Genomic DNA, 15,362 nt, shown 5'->3' on the forward strand with positions numbered 1-15,362 from the left:
GGCACAGGTTGTAGTCGAGGACCCCCCCCCCCCCCGTGGTAACTGGCAGGAGCGGGGAAGGCTCAGGCTTCTTCCTTTGGGAGCCGGTGCTGCAGAGTTGCAATTAGAGGAAAACCTCGGGCTGTTGTCTGGCGATCCCCGTTCTTTGGGGAATGGGAGCTCAGGAGAGAGCTGTTTGAAGTCAGCCCAGAGAAAAACGTGTACAACTCCCATCTCGACCGATGCCAGCCACCTCTGCTATGGGAAATCACCGCGGCTGGGTCCCGTGCGGAGGCATGGATGCCCACGCGGCCCCCAAGTTCCAGAACAGCCGGAACAGGCGTGGGAGTGCGGCGCCCGGCACGGCACATGCGCACTGTTCTCACCGCCCGGGCCGGGGCGGAGGCATCTGTTTTCCCAGGCGTGCGGGGGGTGGGGGGTGGGGAACCGGCGAGGACGTGATACGACGCGTGCGCACCAGAAAGCCGCACAGTGGCGGACGCCGGGAAGGGTGTGGGTGGACGGCGCAGGCGCACTGGCGGCCTGTGGAGTCGGAGCGCATGCGCAGTCGTTCTTCCTCAGGCGGCCGACATGGCGGGACAGGAGGATCCGGTGCAGCGAGAGATCCACCAGGACTGGGCGAACCGGGAATATATTGAGCTCATCACCTGCAGCATCAAGAAAATCGCGGACTTTCTCAACTCGTTTGGTTAGCGGGGAGCAGGAGAGGTGGGGGGGAGGGAGGCGCCTCGGCCCCCACACCCCCACGCCCCGTCAGGCCTGCCCTCGGCCGCGGCACCCGCGCTCCGCCCGGTCCCCGCGCGCGGCCGCCGTGCGCCCCGCTTCCCTTCCGGGCCGCGTGACTGGGCCGCGTCGAGGGCTGGCGTTGGGAGGTGGGGAGGCTCCCCTGCTCGGCCGGACGCCGGCCATTCCCTCCGGCCCCGGCGCATGCGCGGTGACGGCGGCGGGGGGGGCGGGGCGGAGGGAGCGAGGTCAGAGGTGAGGCCCGGCTCTCTGTCCTTCCGGGGCCTTTCTCGGGCACGGCCCACCCGCGACGTGACCGTCTGTCGTTTCCCCTCGCGCTCGCTGCTGGTGTTCGTCTGGACGGCCAGGCGGACTTCCGGCCTCCCGCGCTGGTTAGACGTCCCCTGGGTCGTGAGGTTTGGAGGGGTGGCACCTTGTGATCCGGTGAGCAGTTCAGGCTGGACGGGAGAGGCCGGGCCCGGTGGGAAAGTCTGAGAAACACTTCCAGCCACGAGCTGGACGTGGACTTGCGGCTCAAGCAATAGCGTGCCAGCCTCGAGCGGAAAAAAGGAAGTTTGAAAGCGCCCTAGCGTCTCGCTCCTCCAGTTGTGGATCTTCCTAATACCACAGTGAACGAACACTGAATGGTATTAGTATGCTTTATTTTCCTTTTGAGATCTCTCGCTGTCCTCAGTCCAGCCTGGCCTCCAGCCTGTGGGCCCAAGTCATCCTCCTGCCTCACCCCCCAAGTAACTAGGACTGTAAGGACTGTGTTGGAATTTTTATGTAACAGAACACTATTTAATTAACTTCACAGAATTTCAACATTCTAAATAGGCAAAAAAAGTAGCATAGTCCTTGTACAGGATTTTTTTTGTACTTCCATTGGCAAGTGGTTTTTAAGAAATTTCTGCTGACAAGGGGTTCTATAGTTTAAGAACAACTTAAAAATCGACCACATTTAACAAAAAGTAATTCACACAGGTATCATACCAACTGACTCCTGCTCGCTTACAGCTGAGAATGGTGGCTGGATACTGTGTGTCTATACAAAGCCAGACAACCTGAAGCCACATGGCTGCCTACTACAGTGTCAACAGGCCCAGTCTCACCGTGCATGCCTTGAGTCATGGCCTCAACACCAAGCAAAAAGCATCAAGAGTCTGTCTGGGGCTGAGGATATGGCAACAGTGCTTGCCTCATATGCATGAAGCCCTGGGTTCGATTCCTCAGCCCCACATATATAGAAAAGGCCAGAAGTGGCGCCGTGGCTCAAGTGGCAGGGTGCTAGCCTTGAGCAAAAAGAAGCCAGGGACAGTGCTCAGACCATGAGTCCAAGGCCCAGGACTGGCAAAAAAAAAAGAGTCTGTCTGGTTTTGTTCTTTTTGCCAAAAAAAAATAGATAGATTAGATACACACACACACACACACATATATATATAATATCTTTTTTTGCAAACTATATGTATAATTGATAACTCAGAATTTCTAGCACAACTTTGATACAGTTTCAGAGCACTCAGACACCATGACTACTTCCATAAACCACTGAGAATTTCTAGAGTAAGATAGTGATCAAACTTTGTAATTCATTAGGTCATTAGACATCCCTCAGCACCAAATGTGATGCTCCCCTGCTCGGAGGCATTCATAAGGAGACAGGTAACAAGTGTTTTCATCCTCCCCCTCTTTTGCTCTTGCACCTTTTTCTGGGCACGGACCTTTTAGCAGGACCCTCTGCACCATCAGACTTTGTAGATGTCCTCAGACTCTCAGCTTCATCATCTTATAATATACAGCTGTTTTTCACTGTCCTCTGAATTACACCACATCTTCTGTCACGTCTTCAATAGAGATGCAAAGCTTATGAATTGGATTCTGAACAAAACAGGAAGAATCCAGCTGGTGATCTCTGGAGTCTTTTTCTCTTAGGGTCTTTTCTCTTTCTGTGTTTGATCCCCACTACCAAAAACAAAATAAAAAATAGTTTAAAAAAGCAACAACCAAAAAATGAAAGCTGAAGCACTTTTGTAAACCAGCTGGGGAAGAGCTGGAACGTTGTTAGCTTAGTGTGCGTCATTATGTGGGAGACTCAAGGTTTTTGAGAGGTGACTGAGCAGCAGTGTTGGGGGAGGTAGTTGGAAATAGTCACTGTCATAGGTGCCTTTTTCTCTTGTACACAATACCATGGGTGGAAAAAGAGGACAAATAGCCAAGTGTACAGAGGAAACGATTCTTTAGGGGAATCTAGAATGCACTCTGAGTGAGGTAGGGGAAGAAAATTAGAAAAAGAAGAGAACAAATTTGGGCTGTTTCTTTTTTTTCTTTTTGCCAGTCCTGGGGCTTGGACTCAGGGCCTGAGCACTGTCCCTGGCTTCTTTTTGCTAGCACTCTGCCACTTGAGCCACAACGCCACTTCGAGCTGTTTCTGATAATGTGTGTGCTGAGGAATGGAACCCAGGGAGTTGTGCATGCTAGGCAGGCATTCTACTGCTAAGCCACATTCCCAGCCCTGGACTGTTTCTTTGTTTTGTTTTGTTTTTGTTGCCAGTCCTGGGCCTTGAACTCAGGGCCTGAGCACTGTCCCTGGCTTCTTTTTGCTCAAGGCTAGCACTCTGCCACTTGAGCCACAGCGCCACTTCTGGCTTTTTTCTATATATGTGGTGCTGGGGAATCGAACCCAGGGCTTCATGTATATGAGGCAAGCACTCTACCACTAGGCCATCGTCCCAGCCCCCTGGACTGTTTCTTATAAGGTTTATTAAAGTAGGTAGCCAATAAAGGAGAATGCCACTTGGGATTCAGGCAGGGGAGAAAAGTTTATTCCTGAACTCCTGAGCCCTGGCAGGAGCGGACCTTACATTTCTCACAGATGGAATTGGATTTGTTTGTTATTGTTCGGCCCTGCTGATAGAAGGAATCTTTCTTGATTTCATTGTGGTATGAAATCAATACACATTGCACTGTTCCAGGCTGGCAAACCTTTCAGAATTTGAATTGTGATCGCTTCCCAGGCTAGCAGCATGTGGTCTGGTACCTGCTATGCCGGGGGAGTGCCAGTGTGAAGCACAGCACCCAGTTGGACATCCTAAGTCAACATGCGCCTGCATTTGCTTCCTCTTGTCATATTTCTTCTCTTAAATTCTTTAATACAGCCAACTTTTTGTTGTTATTGTTGTTGGAACAGGGCTTGAACTCAGAGCCTCATACTCTTGATCTGCTTGCTTGTTCACAGTTTGGTGTTATACCACTTGAGCCACACTTCCAGGTGGCATCTTGCTGATTAATTAAGAGGTTGAGTTTCTCAGACGTTGCCCATGCTGGCTTTGGACCATGTTCCTCCAGGTTTCAGCCTCCTGAGCTAGAATTCCAGGGGAGACCCACCTGTACTCAGCTAGTATGTTAGGTTTTTTGCTGCCTCGGTAAATTTCCACAGCTTCAACTGCGGGTGTAGCTCAAGTGATAGTTTGCCTATCCCTAATACTTACAAGAAAGAGAAAAAATGAGAGAAGGAGGGAAGGAAAAAGGAAATTTCCATAGCTTAAACTACATAGATCAAAAACCTAACCCTGATAAGCTGGACTAAAATCGGGTTGTCGGCAGGCTGCCTTTGTGGAGGCTGTGTGGGATGTTGCAGATCCTTGCTCATTGGCTTGTTGGCAGAAGTCATTTTCTCTCACTTTCTGGTAACCAGGACCCTAAATCAAAGTCTTAAGGATCCTGGCACAGGTAGCTCACACCTATGATCCTAGCCCATGAGGCTGAGACCTGAAGGGTTGGCGTGCAGAGCCAGACTGGCAAAACAGCCTAAGAAACTTGCATCTCCAACCAGTGAAAAGGCCTGACTTCGGGTGGGGGTCAATTGGATGGCAGGATGCCAGGCCAGCCCTGAGCACAAAGGCTTAAAGCATGAGCGTGAGTCCTCGAGTCCAACCCCTCCAAATTGGCACTAAAAATTCTGGTTGCTGTATACCTTCGATAGAGGACTTCTTCCTGACTGGCTTCTAAAGGCCCCGGGTGCTCTGGGCTTGTGCCTGCATCACTACAGTGTCGGCCTCTGGCTCCCTAGTCTATTTCCAGCTTCAAAAGGTCCCTTCTCCCTTTCAACGCAGCAGTAGCCAGTTCATTCCCTGTGATGCTTCAGACCTTTTTGCCAGTCATGGGGCTTGAACTCAAAGCCTGGGCACTGTCCCTGGCTTTTTGCTCAAGGCTAGCACTCTACCACTTGAGCCACAGCGCCACTTTGGGCTTTTTCTGTTTATGTGGTACTGAGGAATGGAACCCAGGGCTTCATGTGCTAGGCAAGCACTCTACCGCTAGGCCACATTCCCAGCCCCAGCTTTTTCTACTCAAGGTTAGTGCCCTACCACTTTGAGCCATAGCGCCACTTCTGGGTTTTTTTGGTGGTTATTTGGAGATTAGAGTCTCATGGACTTTCCTACCTGGGCTGGCTTTGAACTGCAATGCTCAGATCACAGCCTTCTGAGTCACTAGACTTAGAGGCATGAGCCACCAGCCCCTGTCATGCCTCAAACCTTTGATCCCATCTCCGATGCCCTTCCTCTGCCTTTGCTGTCTACATTCATGGACTTCGGATTTAAATTAAACCTGCCTAGGAAGTCCAGGATAAGTCCTAGGATCTCAGGTCCTTAGCCTGGATCATGGCTGCAAAGTCCCTTCTTCCATGTATGATACATATTCACAAGTTCCAGGTGTTAGGGCATGGAGGTCTTGGGGTGGGGGGGCGGTGTTTTCTTACCTACCATGTTGGTTGGGATAATCATCGCTACTCCTGAGATCCTCCTCACCAGGTGTCTGTGTGTGCTCTGCATTGTGAATCATTCCTCTTCAGGGGAGCAATGCTGTGTGCATGTGTCTGGAGTAAAGATAATCCTGAACATGAGTCTTCTTTTACCAGATATGTCTTGCCGTTCAAGACTTGCTACACTAAACGAGAAATTGACAGCCCTTGAGCGGAGAATAGAGTACATTGAAGCACGGGTGAGTGCAGTGGGCAAGGTGATGCCAGAGAGAGTGCAAACTGCCCTGCCCTGCCCTGCCCTGCCCTGCCCTGTGGAATGGACCTGGGGCAGAAACGGGCTTGGAGATGTTAAGTTTTCTTATAAATTTAAGTCTGTGGCTCTTAAGGCTATGTATCTTGTTTTCCACTTCTGGAGTTCTAGAATGTTTTTGTTGTTGTTTTTATGATGCCTTTACTCCTTCTGAGTTGATCTCAATGTCGGTTTTCCTTTGGCAGGTGACAAAAGGTGAGACACTCACCTAGAAGTGCCGCCATGCTTCCGGGAAGTTGCTGTTCGGAACCCAGGCGGCGTGGGAAAGGCCCGGCAGCTTCTGCTCCTCCTCCTCCTCTCCTTAACGAGCAACGGGCCTTTCTCTTGTTTTTCTTTTTTCAAAAGTGTGGCCTTTGGGTGCTGCCATGTACATCGGGGAGCGTGATGTGGTGGGGTCTCTGGGAAACAGCACTAGGGGCTTGTACCTTTTCAGTCATGTTTCATGGAGCTATTGTTAAATGTCCTTGAGGGGCTGAGCCAGAAGCCTGGGACGCTTCGTGCAGCTTCTCGCACTTCTCCCTCCCCCTCTCAGATTTCCCTTCCAGCTCTCGTTGCCTCTGCACTGATTCCATCCACAGTCCCAGTCCTAGTCTCCTCCCCACCCGCGGTGGGCGGTGGGCGGTGGAGGTGGGGCAGTCCTGGCTGAGATTCCCAGGCCCTGGCACTGGGACTGCCAGGGAATGCTGTTGCCAGCCCACCGGTTTCTTGTTTAAGGTCCCTGACAGGCCCTGTGTGGCTTGAGAGGGACATTTTCAAAGTTTTCTGTCACTCGGGGTGCCTGTACCTCTCCTATTTCCCCAATAAACTCAACTCTATCTGACTGCTGTGATTGTGCTGGAGAGAACTAGAGCCAGGTTCAGTACTGCACAGAAGTGGGATGTGGAGACTGACTGTTGAACATAAAGTCTTCAGATTCAAAGCCTAGGGCGCTTACCAGCCCCAGCCCTGTATCTGGACTCCAGCTGCCTGATACATTCTGGGAATCGTCTGGTCTTTCAGCGGACATTTACCCAGGGCTTACTATGTAGGTGCATCCTACTCTAATAAATGATACAGCATTGAATCAGACATGATGCTTGCAGTCTGTTGAAATTCCAGCATTTACACTATTTGACCACAGTCCAGAGCAGACTGTTAGTTCTATGAAAGATTTACGGGCTGGCACTGGTGCTCACAACTGTAATCCTAGCTGCTCATTAGGCATAAGAGCTGAGGATCTCAGTTTGAAGCCAGCCTGAGCAAGAAAGTCCTAGAGACTCTTACCTCCAGTTGCAGGCGGAGCTGTGGCTCAAGTGGTAGAATACCATCCTTTAGTGATAAAGCTAAGGGACAGTGCCCAGGCCCTGAGTTTAAATCCCAGTACCTATTCGAGTGTGAATACACAAACACCAAAGTTAGATGAATTTCCTTGGAAAAGAAAATAGTGTCGTTTAAACAGAAGAGTCCAGCCAGCACGAGTGTCTGACGCCTGTAAATCCCAGCTACTCAGGAGGCTTGAGATCGAGATCACTGTTCAAAGATAACTTGGACGAGAAAGTGGAGGTGTGGCCCACTTGGAGCGACAGCCTTGAGGTAAAAGGCCAAGTGGGACTTTGAGGCCTTGAGTTCAAGCCCCAGTTCTAGTTCAAGTACTAGAAAATTGTGCTGAGTCCTCTTCCCTGGGTTTGTCCTTAGGGTTCATCTCTGCCTTTCCTCATGAAGAAAGATGCTCTGACAGACTCCCATGAACTATGTTGTGAATCAGCCTTCGAGAGAGCATCATTCCTTTACACATGAAAATGCTTTCGACTCTTGTTAATTCACTTATTGAACAACAAGCATTTGAACTAGTGAGCTGTCTTTCAGCACTAAGCTTGTGGAGTGGAGTGTAGCTCAAGTGGTAGAGCACCTAAGCAAGTGTGAGGCTTTGACTTCAAAGTCAAATTTTGGGGTATCTTCCCCCCAAAAAATCTAAGCATGGGCTGGAGGTATAGTAAATCCACCACAGTAGAGATAAACTAAGCTTAAACTACAGCTTAGATGTTCCTGGTTGTATGGTTTTACTCTTCTCAGAAACCTGAACTTGCCCTTGTTTTCTTTACCTAGCTAAATTACATTGTAGTTTGTCCTTGAACTTAAGTCTTTCAATTTAAATCTTCCGTGGCTACTCAGAAGGCATGAAATCTTGAGAATCCCAGTTCGAAGCCAGCCTGAGCAAGAAAGTCCTAGAGACTCTTACCTCATCCTTTCATGGTAGTTAGGTATTTGTTTAATTGCTTTTATGTGCATAAATATCTTTGAATGAAAGTACAGAAAGCTGGTAGTACGTTTTGTCTACAGTGACTTTGGGATGAGTGGGAGAACAAAAGAAATGGTGATTTTAAAAAAAATAGTGAGAAAACGTTTAAATCATAGTGCCGAGGGTAAGTCAGATGAGCAAAACAGCGGAGAGAGGGAAACTGTCCAGAGAGGAAGTCACGACGTTTGCTGGAGAACGGACCTGGGAGCTTGTCAGGCGAGATGAGCCAGTCCCACAGACACTACCTCTTGTGGGATTTAGGGAGACACTAAAAGGAGGGGACTGCGAGGAAGGGGGGAGGCAGAGGAGAGGGAAATGGTGCCTAGGACCAAAATGCATCCTGGATGCGTTTGGAAATGTTATGCTGGACCCCCTTAATAAACATTTATAAACCAATAGCCCTAGGGAGGGGAGGGAGGAATTCACCGAGCTCCGGCCCCGCCCCTACCGTAGGCCCCGCCCCAGGCCCAGTCCGCATGCGCGCAACTCCAGCCGCCCGTGGGAAGGCCGGCCATCCCCGCCGGAGTGCGCGTGCGCACGCAGCCAGGCCCCGCCTCGCGGCCGGCCCGCGAATCCCGAGCGCGCAGCCAGGTGCTGGCGGAGCTCCCGCGGCGATGCCCCGGAAGGCGGGCGCCCGGGAGGACGGCCCCGAGGAGGTGGGCCCGGAAGGGTCGGACGCCGCGGAGTCCAGCTCGGTGGAGTCGGCCCCGGACGAGGCGGGCGGCGCGGCGGCGATGGAGGCCGGGCGGCCGCGGCCCGTGCTGCGCTCGGTGAACTCGCGCGAGCCGTCGCAGGTCATCTTCTGCAACCGCAGCCCGCGCGTCGTGCTGCCCGTGTGGCTCAACTTCGACGGCGAGCCGCAGCTCTACCCGACGCTGCCGCCGGGCACGGGCCGCCGCATCCACAGCTACCGAGGTAGGCAGGCGGCCGCGCCCCGCAGGCCCCCGGGGTCCCCGCCGGCGTGACGGCCCGCGTCCACGCTGAGGGCCGCCTCAGCGCGCGGCGCACGCGCGCTCCCCTCCCAGCGCCCGGATGTGCCGGTGCCCGGGTCCCGCCGTCGCCGGAGCTGGCGGGGTCACCGCGGAGGCGTGGCACGGCTGCGGGGGGATCGGGCGACCCGGGAGCGGCTCCCCGGGCGTCGGGGCGCGCTGCCCCCGCCCCCGAGCCCGGCCGTCCCCGCAGCGGGTGAGCGGTGGCGAGGATTGATTGACCTGATCGGTGGTGATCTTCCGCGGCCATTGCACGGAACGATCGCGAAATGTGAGCTTGCCACCCAACTGGTTAGTGCCTCTCACTCCTACTCTTGAGTTAGTTTTGTGCTGGTCCTGGGTGGTAAGTAGAGAGCTGTGGCTGAAGTGGTAGAGCGCTAGCCTTGAGCAAAACAGCAAAAGCCAGTACAAAGATGCACACACACACACACACACGCACACATTGCCAGAGGCTGGTGGATTACACCGTGATCAAAACTAGTGAGGAGGCTGAGATCAGATTGTGGTACAAAGCCCGCCTGAGCTGAGGCTCATCTTCGGTTTGAATCGCGGCTCTACTGGTGATTTCAGCTCTGAGCACCACAGGTTGAGGACCCGTGGCCTCTTCTCTTGGTGAGATGTGCAGTCACTTACTCTCCGTAGGCCTCGCTTGGTTGCAGACTTGGATACCGGGTATACATACGTACCCGTCTACCTTCTGTGTCGCCGCCTCGGGTAAGAGATTTGCCTTCTTCACACCGTGAGGGTACCACTGCAAGCGTTGGTGTGCCGTGGTCCGGAGGCCAGTGCATCTTGCGGTCAGCCGTGATGACAAAGCAGACTAGTGTGCCCCCTAGCTGCCTCTGCTTGTGTTCACAGGTCACCTGTGGCTCTTCAGAGATGCAGGGACATGTGATGGGCTTCTGGTGAACCAGACCGAATTGTTTGAGCCATCCCTCAACGTTGATGGACAGCCTATTTTTGCCAACATCACACTGCCAGGTACCAACATTCAATCTTATTTTTTTTTTAAGGTAAAGTGGTTATAATAAGTAGAGCATAGATTACTGGAAAGAGTCCAGTCCTAAATGATTTTTGCTACAGGCAAAATTTTGCCTAGGTGTCAGCCTTTGATAGTGTTTTCCACCTAAGCAAGTGCTATACTGGACCAGGTCGTGTGTTTCAAAGGAACTGGGGGCTCTTAGGAGATGGGCTAAGCCAGGCACCAGCAGCTCACTCCTGTAACTCTACTCGGGAAGCTGAGACCTAGAGGATCATGCTTCAAAGCCAGCCCAGGCAGAAAAGTCATCTGCAGTTAACCACAAAAACTCAAGCTCAGAGGCACTGCTCAGATATTGGACCTCCCACATGGAACAAGACCTGAAACTGCCCCCCCCCCCAAAGTAGGTGGGTGGGAGGGATAGTGGTGGCAAAGTCTGCTCATAGAATTATGAATTCTTTTTGGTTCCCAGGCCTTAGAGCAGACTTAATATACTGGAGTCCCAGAAGAATAAAGTATATCATGGCTTATTTGTTGTTAACTTTTTTTTAAACTAAATTTTATTGACAAGGTGTTGTGCAAAGGGGGTACAGTTACACAATAAGGCAGTGATACATTTCTTGTGATATCTTACACCCTCATTTTTCTTTCCCTTCCCTAGATCAGGTAGGCATATATACGATATCTAGTGTACCAAAATAATATACAGTAACTGTTAACTTCTGAGGATATATCTTTAATATAGCTAAGCTCAGTGTCTGGCAGAGGTTAAAAAATGAAATTGAAGCAGGGCACTGATGGCTCATGCCTATAATCCTAGCTACTCAGGAGCCTGAGATCGAAGAATCTGTAGTTCAAAGCCAACTTGGGCAGAAAAGGCTGAGACTCTTTATCTCCATTTAACCACCTAAAAACTGGAAGTGGAGCTGTGGCTCAAAGTGATAGAGCTAGAGCGCCGGCCTTGAGCAAAAAGGCTCAGAGACTGAGCCCAGGCCCTGAGTTCAAGCCTTTTTTGTTTGTTTGTTTTGTTTTGTTTGCCAGTCCTGGGGCTTGGACTCAGGGCTTGAGCACTGTCCCTGGCTTCCTTTTGTTCAAGGCTAGCACTCTGCCACTTGAGCCACAGTGCCAGTTCCGGCTTTTTCTGTTTATGTGGTGCTGAGGAATCGAACCCAGAGCCTCGTGCATGCTAGAAGCCTGGGCAGGAAGTCTGTGAGACTCCTATCTCGAATTAACTACCAGAAAACTGGAAGTGGAGTGGTGGTTCCACGCTGTAGTGGTAGAGCTAGCCTTGAGCTAAAAGTCAGCACCCAAGTCCTAAGTTTAAGCCCCATGACTGGCACAAAAAAGGAACAAAGGGAAGGAAGCCCAGTAGATTGTACTGGCACTAGTCTATAGTTCCAGCAATGCAGGAGAAAGCTGAGGGTAGAATGACTTCAAGGCTAAACTTTGTCTCAGAAACCAAAATCAAATACCTAGCTTTGTAGTGACCAAACAGATAAATTTGTATCTACATAGATACATATTTTTCTTTGTCAGTTGTGGACTTGAACTCAGGGCGGGGGCATTGTCACTGAGCTCTTGCTCAAGGCTAGCACTTTTGAGTGGTTAGAGATAAGAATCTCCTGGGAACTTTTCTGCCTGGGCTGGCTTCAAACCATGATCCTCAGATCTCAGCCTTCTGGGTATCTAGGATTACAGGTGAGAGCCACCAGTGTCAGCTTAGATTCTCTTTTAAAGAAGTGGCTTAGTCAAGGTATGGTGCCACATTCCTAGAATTTTAACACTCTGAAGCCTGAGATGGGGCTGGGAATGTGGCCTAGTGGTACAGTGCTTGCCTAGCATGCATGACGCTCTGGGTTTGACTCCTCAGCACCACAGAAACAGAAAAAGCCAGAAGTGACGACGTGGCTAAAGAGATAGTGTGCTAGCCTTTAGCAAAAAGAAGCCCCAGGGACTGTGCTCAGGCCCTGAGTCCCAAGTCCCAAGACTGACAAACAAAACAAAACAAAACCCTGCGATAGGAGATCTAAAGTTCCTAGCCAATTTGGGCTATAAAATGAGAGCTATCTTAAAACAAGGAAAAACAAAAAAAGAATGTACAAAAAAATTTAAAGGAGCATTGTTTGGTTAAATTTGGTAAATTTTGCTTAATAGAGTACCTTTAAAGAAGGGTGGGAATATGGCCTAGTGGCAAGAGTGCTTGCCTCGTATACATGAAACGCTAGGTTCGATTCCTCAGCACCACGTATATAGAAAACGGCCAGAAGTGGGTGCTGTGGCTCAAGTGGCAGAGTGCTAGCCTTGAGCAAAAAGAAGCCAGGGACAGTGCTCAGACCGAGTCCAAGACCCAGGACTGGCAAAAAAAAAAAAAAAAAAAAAATACCTTTAAAGAATAAGTTCCCCAGTGAGTATAAAATAGGAATGGAGTTACCCCAAGTCTGGCTGCACTGTGTTTTGTTTTTGCCAGTCCTGAGGCTTGGACTCAGGGCCTGAGCACTGTCCCTGGCTTCTTTTTGCTCAAGGCTAGCCCTCTGCCACTTGAGCCACAGCGCCTCTTCTGGCTTTTTCTGTTTATGTGGTGCTGAGTAATCGAACCCAGGGCTTCATGCATGCTAGACGAGCACTCTACCACTAGGCCAGATTTCCAGCCCCAGCTGCACTGTTTTTTAATCTATCACTTGTTATCTGTTGCAGTGAGACACTCACCCCTAAGTTAACAAGACCCATCTTGTTGGTTAACTGTCGCACTGTGTGGGCTGAGTTCAGCCCAGTGGTTCTTGGCGCTGATTGGTGGTCCCTGGCAGGTTGCAGGGAGGGAGGCTGGGTTTTCCTGGGCCATCTTTGGGACGCTCCCTTTCCCTGTGGTGTCTAGCTGCGTTGCCAGGGCTCCCAAATAGAGAAAAGCAGAAGTTGTGTGGCCTTTTTTCCGCCCAGAGTTTCCAGTTCACTTTTTTCCTATAGTTAGCTGAGCCCACTTTCAAGGGAAGCCACCGCCAGTGCAAGGTGATGAGCGCTGGTGCCCCTGGACACAACCCCGTGGGAGCGGCGGAGCTCATGCTTCCCCTCCCGCCTCCTGCCCTTACAGTGTACACCCTGAAGGAGCGCTGCCTGCAGGTTGTGCGCAGCCTGGTGAAGCCCGAGAACTACAGGAGGCTGGACATCGCCAGGTCACTCTGCGAGGACTTGGAGGACCGCCCAAACGTGGAGAAAGATCTGAAGCGGCTCACCCAGGAGCACATCGAAAACCAGCAGCTGGAAGAAGAGACCAGAGGATTTACTTTCAATTAGCATTCCTGCTCTCAGTGTTTGATGGCACTGGTGAGTCTTGGCCTAGAGGACTTAGCAACTATTGACTTACTCTTGGTAAAGTAAAATATGCTCCATTGCTAAAAAGAAAGTGAACTAACTCGGCGGGCCTGGGTTGTCCGGGGACAAACACCACCCAGTGTCACTGAATCCCTGCTCGCTTGAAGTGCTCACCAGGAAGAAACCTTGCATGTCTGCCTCCTGTAGGACAGGCCATCTCAGCGGAAGGTGTTTGGGGGAGCCACGCAGTAAGAATTACAGCGCGTTCTTCGGTTGCAAGGAATCGGGGCCCGAGCTTCGCACGGGTATAGTGCGGCTGGAGGACTTGGTGTTCTTGGTGCAAGGACGGGCCTTTCTGCTCCAGAGGCCAGGCCTCCCCCGTTGGGAGCCTTCAGTGCCTGTAGCCGTGAATAAGAGCATTTGCTGGCCAAGAGAAGGCCGGCCCCAAAGGAAACAGACCTCCTCAAGGGAATCATTTTTCTAGTAAACTTTTTTCTAGTTTTCTAGGTCTCACACTCCTTTAGCAATGCTGTTTTGTTTCCGTTTCTAAACCACACTAAGCTGATTGTAATGCTCAGAGTGTTTTTATAATGTGACATCAATATGGAAAGTACCAGAAAAGGGTCATCCAGTTTAATTCTGATAATTCAAGTGTTACTGTAGATGAGTATAAGCCAGATGTGGGTTGTTGTTTTTTTTTTTTTGCAACAAAATTTCTCTTGGCTTCGCATTGTGATCCCCTACCTCCGTCTCCCTGTGGTCAGCATTTGCATTAGCAGGAGCTGGGCTGCCCTCCACCCTTGGGCCAGTTATTCCTGGGTTACCTGGAATGTTTTACAGTCTTTTGAGTGGACACATTTTTTTCTTACAAGTTAGTCTGGAAGTTTGTAATTCAAATTCAATATTTAACATCAGACATTTTATAAGTAAATAGTGTACAAGAAAATAGCTGGGCGCTGGAGGCTCACACCTGTAGAATCCTAGCTTCTCAGGAGGCTGAGATGGGAGGATCGAGACTCAAAGCCAGCCTGTCAGAAAAGTCTGTGAGACTCTTACCTCCAGTTAACCAGCCAAAAGCTGGAAGTAGGGTGGTAGCTCAAAAGGTAGAGTGCTAGCCTTGAGCACAAAAGCTCAAGAACAGTACCCTGACCCTAAGTTTAAGTCCCAGCATAGGCAAAAACCAAACCAGGCTGGGCATGGTGATGAGCCTACCTATTCTGAGAATGTAGGATCCTTGTCTAAGGTAGGCCTGGCAAAAGCATGAGACTGAATCTGAAAAATAAATGTAACAAAAGATTAGCGATATGGCTCAAGTGGTAGAATGCTAGCCTAGCAAGCAAGAGGACCTAAGTTCAAAGCCAGACCAGGCAGGAAAGTCCATGAGACTCTTATGTCCAGTTAGCTACCATAAATGCTGCAAGTGGTAGATTGCTAGCTTTGAGCAACAGTGACATGCCCAGGCCCTCAGTTCAAGCCCCAGGACTGGGGGGCGTGTGCACGTACACACACACACACACACACACACACACGCACGCTAAAGAAGGAGAACTGTGAGTCCAAAAGGTAGCCTGGGTTACATAGTGAAGCTCTGTCTCAAACTCCTACCAGGAAAAAAAAAAGGTACAACAGGAAAAACCTGTTTTTGTATTAAAACAAAATTTCTCATTTATCTGGTTAAAAATCTGTGGTTTCAATTGTGTTTTGTGTTAGCTAAGGGAGGTTGGGAACCCAGGGCAGGAGGTAGATGCCTTTCACTTGGAATCCTGTGAATGTATGATGTGAATTGTTCTTAAGAAACTGCTGTTTCTTATTGTGAGGGGCTTTTGTATTTTAAAGCTTTTCGTTAACACATTAAATGGTGCTAAGTAAAAGAAACAAGGTGCTCTGCTTTGTTTTATCCCAAGTCTCTGTTTCTAATCCCAGGTTTCCTTTTAAAATTTCACATCACGTTAGCTGTTTTCCTATGAAAATGAAACGTGGCCATAAGATGTGAGCACTGCCGGAGAGCGCTGAGG

General features: G+C 50.3%; 2 protein-coding genes and 1 long non-coding RNA gene across 5 annotated transcripts; 2 read left to right on the forward strand and 1 right to left on the reverse strand.

Moving 5' to 3' along the window:
* The first annotated feature begins 527 nt into the window (after positions 1 to 527).
* On the forward strand, positions 528 to 6,615 carry Brk1 (BRICK1 subunit of SCAR/WAVE actin nucleating complex). The gene is made up of 3 exons (XM_048356278.1): positions 528 to 688; positions 5,642 to 5,724; positions 5,981 to 6,615. Exons 1-3 carry the CDS (start codon positions 571 to 573, stop codon positions 6,005 to 6,007), a joined length of 228 nt encoding a protein of 75 aa, XP_048212235.1. The 5' UTR covers positions 528 to 570; the 3' UTR covers positions 6,008 to 6,615.
* Positions 6,616 to 8,666: 2,051 nt separating this feature from the next.
* Positions 8,667 to 14,317, forward strand: Vhl (von Hippel-Lindau tumor suppressor). Of its 3 annotated transcripts, XM_048356272.1 has the most exons (5): positions 8,667 to 8,699; positions 8,743 to 8,749; positions 8,801 to 8,988; positions 9,921 to 10,043; positions 13,127 to 14,316. In XM_048356272.1, the coding sequence occupies exons 3-5, from the start codon at positions 8,808 to 8,810 to the stop codon at positions 13,327 to 13,329; spliced, it is 507 nt and encodes a 168-aa protein (XP_048212229.1). In that variant the 5' UTR covers positions 8,667 to 8,699; positions 8,743 to 8,749; positions 8,801 to 8,807; the 3' UTR covers positions 13,330 to 14,316. The 3 variants fall into 3 exon arrangements, with proteins under 3 accessions (XP_048212229.1, XP_048212227.1, XP_048212228.1); XM_048356270.1 differs by having other exon boundaries at positions 8,676 to 8,768; positions 8,799 to 8,988; positions 13,127 to 14,317; XM_048356271.1 differs by having other exon boundaries at positions 8,676 to 8,749; positions 13,127 to 14,317.
* Positions 12,149 to 12,537, reverse strand: LOC125358808. Its single transcript, XR_007212400.1, has 2 exons — positions 12,425 to 12,537; positions 12,149 to 12,200 (listed from the first exon to the last, which is right to left on the reverse strand). It is a non-coding gene; the product is annotated as an uncharacterized LOC125358808 (long non-coding RNA).
* Positions 14,318 to 15,362: the final 1,045 nt, after the last annotated feature.

The sequence above is a fragment of the Perognathus longimembris genome, chromosome 10 (assembly GCF_023159225.1).
Source record: "Perognathus longimembris pacificus isolate PPM17 chromosome 10, ASM2315922v1, whole genome shotgun sequence".
NCBI classification, from domain to species: Eukaryota; Metazoa; Chordata; class Mammalia; order Rodentia; family Heteromyidae; genus Perognathus; species Perognathus longimembris.

What these genes read in the sequence shown, in the direction of transcription:
- Brk1 (XM_048356278.1), top strand. Translation starts at nt 571, where the DNA reads ATGGCGGGACAGGAGGATCCGGTGCAGCGAGAGATCCACCAGGACTGG. An exon ending in GGACTTTCTCAACTCGTTTG is followed by an intron (nt 689 to 5,641) that starts GTTAGCGGGGAG and finishes TTCTTTTACCAG; the next exon opens with ATATGTCTTGCCGTTCAAGA. An exon ending in TAGAGTACATTGAAGCACGG is followed by an intron (nt 5,725 to 5,980) that starts GTGAGTGCAGTG and finishes TTCCTTTGGCAG; the next exon opens with GTGACAAAAGGTGAGACACT.
- Vhl (XM_048356270.1), top strand. Translation starts at nt 8,688, where the DNA reads ATGCCCCGGAAGGCGGGCGCCCGGGAGGACGGCCCCGAGGAGGTGGGC. An exon ending in ACGCCGCGGAGTCCAGCTCG is followed by an intron (nt 8,769 to 8,798) that starts GTGGAGTCGGCC and finishes GAGGCGGGCGGC; the next exon opens with GCGGCGGCGATGGAGGCCGG. An exon ending in TGCCAACATCACACTGCCAG is followed by an intron (nt 10,044 to 13,126) that starts GTACCAACATTC and finishes CTGCCCTTACAG; the next exon opens with TGTACACCCTGAAGGAGCGC.